The sequence below is a fragment of the Neolamprologus multifasciatus genome, chromosome 6 (assembly GCF_963576455.1).
Source record: "Neolamprologus multifasciatus chromosome 6, fNeoMul1.2, whole genome shotgun sequence".
Classification (NCBI taxonomy): Eukaryota; Metazoa; Chordata; class Actinopteri; order Cichliformes; family Cichlidae; genus Neolamprologus; species Neolamprologus multifasciatus.
The window spans coordinates 36,274,697-36,284,720 of NC_140444.1; the positions used below are offsets into that span (position 1 = coordinate 36,274,697).

Consider the following 10,024-nt stretch of genomic DNA (forward strand, 5'->3'; position numbering starts at 1 on the left):
TTCATTCTTTCTCCCTGTCTTATCCCCCAGTCATGTCTGCCCCGTTTGTAGCATCCGAAAATAAAATAAATACATAATTATAATAAAGGTCAATCAAATGGACCAATATGGCAAGGCCATGATGATCCACTTGGTAAAATAAACCCGCTTGGCATCTTTCTTGGCCTTAAGACAACAATTCTGATGGCTAAAGATCCAAACGGGACACAAAATAAAAAGATTTAGATAACAAATAGCAGTATTTGTTCATATGAGCCACGTTCTTAACTTTTGTGCAAGTTCTATATGTAACACAAGTGAAAATTGTGTGTTAAAAAAAGCGTGTTAAATTTTGGTGAGCCTTCAGCTAAGACTGAACCATTTTGACACAACTCTTTTACTCTTGCATAGATTAAAATGTCAGTACCTTGATGCTGATAGAGATGATGCTGCTGTTCATTTCCTCTCTATCGAAGGCAGCAATCACAGACAAAACTCCACTGGAGGGGACAATGTTGAAGTTTCTTTGATATTTGTCTGGAGAAACTAAACAAACATAAATAATTTAGAGTTTTTCACAGGTTTAATGTCGTATTAGTAAAACAAAAAAACTGAACACATTTTTTTAAGCATTTACCAGCACTGATGGTATAAGTTAAAGTCATGTTGATCCCAATATCTCCATCTTGTGCCTTTATTGCCTCTGGTTGAATGGTATGGAATAATCCAAGCTGAAGTACACAACACACACACGAGAGTTACATTGTGTATTTCAAAGCTGCCACAGTGACGTTTCCACAGCGTTGCTTGCGTTTTACTCTGTAACAGCTAGGATGGGCCCCAAATAACTAACAAATTTTGACATGTTTAATTTAAAAAGTGAAGATATGTAAATGAAATCTGATTTGTGATGTTAGTCTGGATGTTTTGAAAATTTAGGGAAAAAGAAGAAAAAAGAAGAAGAAAATTCTGGACTTTGGCTGGTTTTGGCTGAGTTTATCCTCTCAGAAAGCATCAGCATTTCTGAATCTTGTTTATGTTTGTTTCTTTGACTTTGTATAGTTTTATTTGCATTTACTACTGCACTGTGTTCATCATGTAAACATGGCTATAAAATCCAATCAAATCTGTTTGTAAAAAAAGCCCCATGTCTTGTAGACATGAAATTCAGAAGGAACATCAAACATACTATTGGAAAAAACAAAATTTTCAGAATTAATATTTAAAGACTGTGATTAAAACACTACGTGTGCAGAATTAAGATTTTGACTTACTTGGTTCTCTGAAATAAAGGCCTGGTACAGACTGTGGCTGAAATAGGGATTCAAGTTATCAAAGTCCTCTACATTAATCACCACCGAGGCTGTGTCATTCAATCCTCCGTTATCCTGCAGTGAAGGATAGCAAGACTATAATCATATTGATGTTCTTGATTGAAGTAGTTCAGTTTTTATAAATATCAGTCGCTCGAAATAATTTTAACTCACCTTGGCCGTTACAGTAAAGTGGTAGTTTTGGACTGCGTTGTAGTTCAAACGTCTTTTCAACATAAACACCCCTGAGTCAGTAACTTCAAAGTCTTCTGTGGCTGGTGTCTTATGAAAAAGCAACAAAACCCCAAAACATCATCACCATGTTGTTATTGTTGTTTTTTATAATGACAGATTAAATACAGACACATTACCGACGACCAGTATGAATTACCTTATGTGAAAGCTTAATTATTTATATAATTTTGACTTACATTTGCATTAAAAATGTTTCTTTTCACATAGAAAAAAATGCACAAAAATTAGTGAAGAGCTTTATTCTTAGCTAACACTGAAGTGACAAGTAAATAAACCTGCACGTTACTTCAAAAACACATCTAGCTAGCTTTTCAATACATTTTAAATGTTTTTACAATGGAATATGTCACTCTGTTGTTTTGTGAGGTGGCGTCTGCATCCACAGCTGTCACTCGAATAACCTCAGCATTCAGATTAAGTGTCTGAAAGAAGAAAAAGTTAAATCATATACAGCCAGAGAAAAACACGTTTTGTAGTTCCATCCTATCCTTCTTAATTTTCCTACAGCTGTGAAGTACAGCTGTGATTCTACAGCTGTGATTCTCACATTTATAGAAATGTATCATGCAACTGGTCTACACTCCATTTTTAACAGATTTTAGTGGCTAACCTCAGAGACATCTTTGGAGTACAGTTTCTTTTCAAATATCGGAGCGTTGTCATTGAGATCACTGATTTGCAGTGTCCGAGTGTTATTGTACTGTAAAATAAAAAATAAAATAATTTGACATATTTCATTTGTAATGTACGGAAGCGTAGAGCTGCCACCCAGGCAAAAGAAAAATACAAGTGTATCACGTTATAACGTGAAAAGTTTATTGTTCTAACAAGATACTTTTCCTGTTTGTACAATATACTATCATGTTTGTACAATATACTTTTCACGTTTGAACAACATAATATCACGTTATTACAATATACATAATTATCACGTTCGTACAATATAATTATCACGTTCGTACAATATAATTATCACGTTCGTACAATATAAATATATTGTACGAACGTGATAATTATGTATATTGTAATAACGTGATACTATGTTGTTCAAACGTGATACTATGTTGTTCAAACGTGAAAAGTATATTGTACAAACATGATAGTATATTGTACAAACATGATAGTATATTGTACAAACAGGAAAAGTATCTTGTTAGAACAATAAACTTTTCACGTTATAACGTGATACACTTGTATTTTTCTTTTGCCTGGGTGGCAGCTCTACGCTTCCGTAGTAATGTATATTTGTAATGCATAAATATTGAAACTTTGCAACCACAGAATATCACCCACCTTAATAGGACCATCACACATGACAGAATAATGCAGGGTGGTAGCACTCTATAAAACAGGAACACAGTGGATTACCTTCAAATGAGTCATTTATGTTTAAACTAAACCGAACAGCATAAAAAAATAAAAAAAGATAATGAAATCTAATAAAAACTGCAGCTGATTATAATAAAATGTTGCATAATTGTAGAATTTCTTAAGTGTTGCCCATTGTGTGTGCAGCAGAATTTCACTTGGATGTTTTGATGTGTAAGACTATATGCTGCTGTGGTTATTTAGTGCACTGATTTACATATATTTTTTTACATATGTTTTTGGCATTTTATTACAAAAGGCTCCCATGAAGTTTTTAAAGGGTTTAGTATATTGGTCTTCAGCTGCAATGGGAAGATACTGTATTGCAATCAATAGGAGTATGTTTGCAGATCTTTAATTTGGCAGTTACTGAAAATGTTTCCTTTTCTTTTGATGTTTAAAATAAGCTGTATTTATAATACATATGGAATTTCTGGGAAATAGGTTTGCCCAAACTTACAACCATCGGAACATCTGCATCTAGAGGTTTCTTGGTGCGAACAACTGCAAAGTTGTCCCCAGGTGTGAAACTCAGCTCCAGAAACTCAAGGTGGGGAATAAAGATATGGTGCACTAACTTCACACTGGTTCCTGGCACGATACCATCTATCCTCTCCACATCCCCTGCAGCATCATAGAGAATTATGAAGAATACAAGATAAACACTAAATGTGTAAGTATGGATAGTTTTCAAGACCAGGAGAAAAAAACATTGTATTTCTTGTTTCTTTCATGCCTTAGTCCCTCTGTCACAATACTGGGTGTGTGACGCAGTGTGTGTGCTTTCTGGTTAATGTTATATTCTTCAGTATTCTTCCTGGTTCTGTTTCCTTGCCTCCCCTGAGTCCATGGTCGTGTCCAAATTCACGGGCTGCATCCTCCTGAGGCCGCATTTGTAGACCGATTACGTCGCAGCGGTGCGCCGAAGGCTGTCCAAATTCGTAGACTCCTCCGAATGCAGCCAACAAATGCGTCCTCCTTTTCCCCGATATCATAGCATATCCCAGAATTCATAGCGCGGCCCAGCCAAACCAGTTTCCAATAATGGCGGCCGCTACTACGTTTTACTCTTTTACTCATACTAATCTTTCTGGGTCACAAAATAAACTTTTAACATATTTTCAGGCGAGAAAGTAGCTGTGTAAACATCAAATATCTGCTCGGTTTATCAAGATATCGCATATTTGCAAAAGTGCTTCAACGTTTTTGGAGACGTCTGTTACCCACCAGCTTGATAGCTAGCCGAGAGCTCGAGGGTCACTAGAGCCACCGAGAACGGCACAACTCCCGGCACATCATTTCAGATCACCGCAGACCTTCACTACTCAGGTTAAACGTAATATATAAGTCACTTAGACAACCTAAAAATGTTATTGTTTGGCTTTTTTCAGTGTTTTATTTGTTCGTGAGTAAATTGGTTTGGCTAAGATTAAAGTTATTAGATTAGATTAGATAAAATAAAACTTTATTAATCCCCCGGGTGGGTTCCTTCGGGATTTTCACACAGCTGAATAAACGTCAAATAGAAAACTGATTAAACAGAAGTATGAGACGGTCGAGAATTATGCCAGTGTCCTGTTATATTTTAGATAGCCCACGTAGACCGCGCGAGGATGCAGCCCATGAATTTGGACACGACCCATGTTCCATGTGTAGTCTGCCATGTCTCTTGTGAATTTAAGTTCTGTCTCCGTGTTTATTCATCTGTTTCCCAGTCGTGTCTCTCACTTCCTCTGTTCCCTATGTTCACTCAGTCTGTGTCTTATAGTGTGTCTCCTGTTTTCTGTTTTACTTGGACAGTCTCGTGTCCTGTGTTATTGTTTTGCTTCCTACCTCTCTCATCGTGTTAGATCTGTTCCAGCTGTGTTTCCCTCCTGTTTCTCATCCTCTCGTTACCTCCCTAGTTCTCTGTTCCAGTCTTAGTTTTCCAGTTTCTTAGGTTTAGTTCTTTGTTTCTAGTTTTTGCGTTTTTGGTTTATATTGTTGTTTTAATATTTTTGATACAGGAATAAAACTGCTCCCTCATTTCACTCCTTTTTTGGGTCCTCATCCAGCCTGCCACACAGTGCATCCTTGACACTTGTATTACTACCATCAGCCATTTATTCATTTCATACCAGAATAAATGATTGTTGACACAGGAATATATGTTTGATTATTGTGTTTGTTAAAATTATAAAGTAAAGATGAAAGAAGACACTTTACCTGAATATCCTTCATTGACTTCACCTATATTTATAGTAGGAATCACCGCTTGACAATTTATGGTTGAAGTACCTTCAGAAACAAAACCGATGAGTTAGCACCGAGTGAACAGATTATCGATATTACATAAAAACACTATTTCTAACAGCTGATATGCAGATGTAACTGGGCATGTCCATTTTACTGAGATTTCTTTTCCCTTTTGTTTTGTTTTGTTTACATTCTGATACCAGGCTTTTCTTCTATCTGTGGTTCCTTCTGTGCTAAAATGATTTGCCAATATTGTTATTTAACACTTTCTTCTCTCTGATAGTGTTAACTTCTTCTAATCTCTTACAAGGTACCATGCATTGTTTTAAAAGGCACCACCGGTGCTGCTGCAGTAATATTTCAGATATGGACAATGGTTGTATTTTCTTTGCCTGACACCCTCCTGATTTTCAGTTTGGTTTGGCTCCTTGGATTTACTCTGTCTTCCTTTTGATATGAACACTTTTGGTTGTAGTGATGGGATTTCCGGCTCTTTTTAGAGAACCAGCTCTTTCGGCTCCCAACCGGCTCTTCAGGTTGGTTTGTTGCTTTAATTAATTTATTATTAACAACAATATAAAATTATGCACAAAAGGAATTACTAATGTAAACCCCCCCCCCCCCCCAAAAAAAACAAACGTGTTTTAATTTATATATGTTTATATATAAATATATACGGTGGCCCCTAGAGACAAAACACCTCCAAAACACATTTCTAGCATTAACTGAACTTCAAAACAGAGCTACCTAGATCACTTAAATTACACAATTGAAAGCATATGTGCATTGTTTGTGTATTTATACACAAGCACTCATATATATTTAAATAATTTAAAAAAAAAAGTTCATTTACCTGTTACCACCACACACCAAATCTGGATGTTGGTACTTCCTGGCTTGTGTAGCCACTAGGTAACAAAAGCTCAACACTGCGCCCAGCATCCTGGAGCACTTCTGTTGTCTTTTGTACGTGTTTTGGAGTTTGTACGTGTTTTGGAGTTTGTATGTGCTTTGTCTGTAGGGGCCACCATAAATATACTTTTATTTATTCACTCCACATAAAATGTAATAAATAAATCATATAATACAAAAACCAACTATTCACATTTCAACTTTTAACTATTTAAATTTTCAGCTTTTTCCTTTTAAACAAATTTAAAGTGAAACAACACAAAACACTGCAAACCACAACACAATTAAATATAAATTAAAATATGAAAACAAAAAGAAGATGCATATTCTCTGTCATATGGACCTGCATGAATAAACTTTCTGAATTCTTTATCATCCGCAACTGAAAATAGTTGTGGATGATTACTATACCTTTCTAATGTGATGTTGTTGTCCCTGGCTCTCTCTCTCTCTCCCTCCCGCTCTGTTCCTGTGCTATTGCCAGTGTAACTACCGCCCCTCCCCCCTCTTCCCAGCGCAAAGCACAAGGCTTGCGTGCGGAGTGAAGCGGAAAAAAGTGCGAGAGAGAGGGTGAGAGAAAGAAAAGCCGGCTCGCATCATCCACCTCAAAGAGGCGGCTCTAAGAGCCGTTTCATTCACGACCGACACATCACTAGCTGTATGACAAGGTGTTTAATCATTCCTCCATTTCAATCACAAAAGCTTTTGCTATGGCCGTTTAGGATATGTGCCACAAGTTAGCTTGTGGGAGATATGTTTGTGAAAACACCAACTGTAGAACTCCATAATGATTTAGTTTGTCAGTTGACTCTTCACATTATATTTCCATTATATTCCCATGTATAGTGACTTTATGTTACCAATTAAAATTCATACACTCATGATGACCAAGTGGAAATTTCTATTTCCATGACATCATGACTATTACAACAGGGCACATTGCTCCTGATATCAGCAAAGGGCCAAGGTTTAACGTACAAACCCCACCTTTTGTACTTGCTGTGTGGGGTTTAATCATCAAGGTTTTTAGTTCGTTCAGTAAATAAAATCTCACATTTAATATTTAACAAATATTATAAAATAACTATATAATTTGATATAATTTGAGGGCATGTAACTGTAATTTTAATAGTATGAACATAATATTTTGCGTGATTTTATTAGCTATGATAAAGTTATTTAACCAAAAAGTAGTTGATTTGGAATGGAGCAGGTGGAAATTAAAGATGAATGTGAGTGCCAATTGTTTGTTTGTGTTTATGTGTTAGTCCTGGTGACCTGTCCAGGGTGTTTGTACACTGCATCTCACCCTAAGACAGCTGGGATAGGCACATATCCGAAGGATAAGTGGAACAGATTGGATGGAATAATGACTGATATTATATGAAATCCTCCTTGTTCAAAGTTCATCTCTCACTTACCTGGAAAAAAAATATTTATTTTACCTTAGGGGATTGATCACATGTTCTGACAATAATATATAGGTATTAGTTTTAAATGAAGGATAGCATCATATATCTGTTTTATACTTTATTCCACACAGTTAAGTATTGTAGTATTGTAATAGTTAGAGGTAGACTAGCACACCCAGGCACCATTAGACATTAGAGACATTAGACCAGGGGTTTCGAACTCCAGGCCTCAAGGTTTTAGATGTGTGTTGATCCAACACAGCTGATTCAAATGGCTAAATTACCCCCTTGAAGTTCTCCAGAGGCCTGGCAATGAACTAATCATTTGATTCAGGTGTGTTGATCCAGGGTGCTATCTAAAAGCTGCAGGCCCTCTAGGCCTGGAGTTCGAGACCCCTGTCTCACCCTTGAAGAGGAAGGGGGCCTCCTGGGGGAAGCTGCAGCTTGTAATTAAACCCATTTCAAAGACACTCATCAAGTGCTTGTGTTTTATTAAACAAACTTCCATGACACAAACAAGACACACTGACAGCGAAAAATCTGTGAATAATTTACTCCAACACAAAACTGCAAAATCTGTTAGTAGCCTACTCTGGTCCTAATACCACGTTCAGGGTTTTAGACAACAAACATAAAAGAAACAAACAAACAATCCAACAAAAAACAAATACTATTAATAACAAAATATACATATGAACAATAAAAGCACTTAATTAGAATGAATCCTTACTGCTAAATTAAGATTAATGTTGTGGATCCAAATGCTACTTCAGTTCCCACAAACAAACAAGAACTGAGGCACCAGTGAGAGTTAAAAATAGTCTAGATTTTTTTTTATCGCCATTAAAATGATCAACGTAGCTTTTCTCTCACACACTACAACACAATCTTGTCTAAACTGGACTTTGAAACACAAATACTGAAATGTGAAATGAGTTTGAATTTAGTATGGGTAGAAAAAGGTGTCACCTGTGGATTACTCACTGCATAGCCTGATACCCTGCAGGACTTAATGATACCTCAAAACGTTTACTATTAATCCAGGTATCCCATTGTCAGAATTTATCATCTATAACTACACAAATACCATGTTTTTCTGTTTGATTTTTGTAACTATTGGAAAAACCGATTAATGATTCCATTATCAGTATAATGTAATATATGTATATAGTAAAATAAGGTATTCAGCATAGACTGAAAACAATCATCGTCATTTTTCCAGCTGTTTATGGTACAAAGTAACATTTTTTCCATCTATTCAGGCTGCACTCACCTATTGGACTTCCAGTGATGACACAAACAAAAATGGATAGAATGAGGACCAGACAAATCTTGTTCAACGTGTCCATGTCGGCACAGTTGTTTTTCCCCAAACCTGAAAACCGACACTGAATTGAACACACGAACATCAGGTGTTAAGAGGAACCTGCAGTTTACCTCGCCCTCTTTTGTTCCCAGTAATATTATTTTATGGCAGGTTGTAAAGGGTTATAGGTTTTATTGATAGTGGATCAGGCCAAAGATCAGGCCGAAGTACGAGTTTCATTTCTCCTTATCAACAGTTTAAAGGAATAACATCTTACTTCCTTTGTTGTTATACAGCCAAACTAGATTCGACTTATATGACAAGGAGTTGAGAGAAATGTTTGGTGAATACTCCGGGGAACTGTGTTGTGATCAAAATCTGTTTAACATGGCATTAATTAACATATAATGACACTAAATAATGCAATAAAAGTAAGTCATATTAAAAGGTACATTTAAACATTTCTTTTTCAAACTTAACATGGTTGAAACGGAATTGCTTAAAACACAAATATTAGACAAGTGTATTCACTGGGCAGGTGTATTTTATTTTACATACATTAACTAATTATGAGTTTCTGCTTTTGTCACCGTCCTGGATTGTTGACCCAGTGTTTTAATTTCTGTAAAGTTTATGGTTCTTTGATTTTTGTATTTCAGGTTTGCTTTTCACTTTCATTGTAGGTAATATTTAAGTCCTTGTGTCATGGTCCTGGGTCTACATGACACCTTGGATTTTCAATTGATTTTACCTACCTCTGTTTCTTGTAGTCTGTTTTCAAGTTTTAGTCTCTCAGCGTGTGTTTTGATGATATGATACATCTTATGATATTGATATTGATATTCCAGAACATTTATTTTATAATTTTACCAGTGATATTTGTGTTTTCCAAGTAAATACTTCTGTAACAGTGTGCCTGTTTCAAGTACTGGTGTGTTTTTGCCTTTCTAAATTATTCTATTGTAATACAACAACTGTTGTAATACAAGAACAAACAAAAACAAACAAAACCAATATCTTTCTTAACCAAAATTTAAGCCAGATGTAGTCTGATAGTCCCAGAGCTGTCATCTTCAGCTTTAAAAACTAAACCTTATCTGGTCTGTGGGTTTCCCCTCCTTTGATGTTAGAGACTCCAATTTGTTCATGTAAATGTCTTTCATACATAATGATAACTAAGGAGTTCTACAAGATCCCATGATAGAACCAATTCTGGTTCCACTATAATTCATTATCTATGAAAA

At 35.9% G+C, this 10,024-nt stretch overlaps 1 protein-coding gene across 1 annotated transcript in view; it reads right to left on the minus strand.

Moving 5' to 3' along the window:
* Positions 1-8,906, minus strand: part of LOC146517564 (protocadherin Fat 4-like) — a 33,271-nt gene extending 24,365 nt beyond the window's left edge. The window contains exons 1-10 of the mRNA XM_085164283.1: positions 8,748-8,906; positions 5,121-5,192; positions 3,376-3,539; positions 2,841-2,888; positions 2,158-2,247; positions 1,883-1,969; positions 1,467-1,574; positions 1,254-1,367; positions 617-710; positions 407-525 (exon numbers count right to left, since the gene is read on the minus strand). Of these exons, the coding sequence (XP_085020409.1) occupies positions 407-525; positions 617-710; positions 1,254-1,367; positions 1,467-1,574; positions 1,883-1,969; positions 2,158-2,247; positions 2,841-2,888; positions 3,376-3,539; positions 5,121-5,192; positions 8,748-8,883 (1,032 nt within the window). The 5' untranslated portion in view covers positions 8,884-8,906. The remainder of the gene's footprint in view (positions 1-406; positions 526-616; positions 711-1,253; positions 1,368-1,466; positions 1,575-1,882; positions 1,970-2,157; positions 2,248-2,840; positions 2,889-3,375; positions 3,540-5,120; positions 5,193-8,747) is intronic.
* Positions 8,907-10,024: the final 1,118 nt, after the last annotated feature.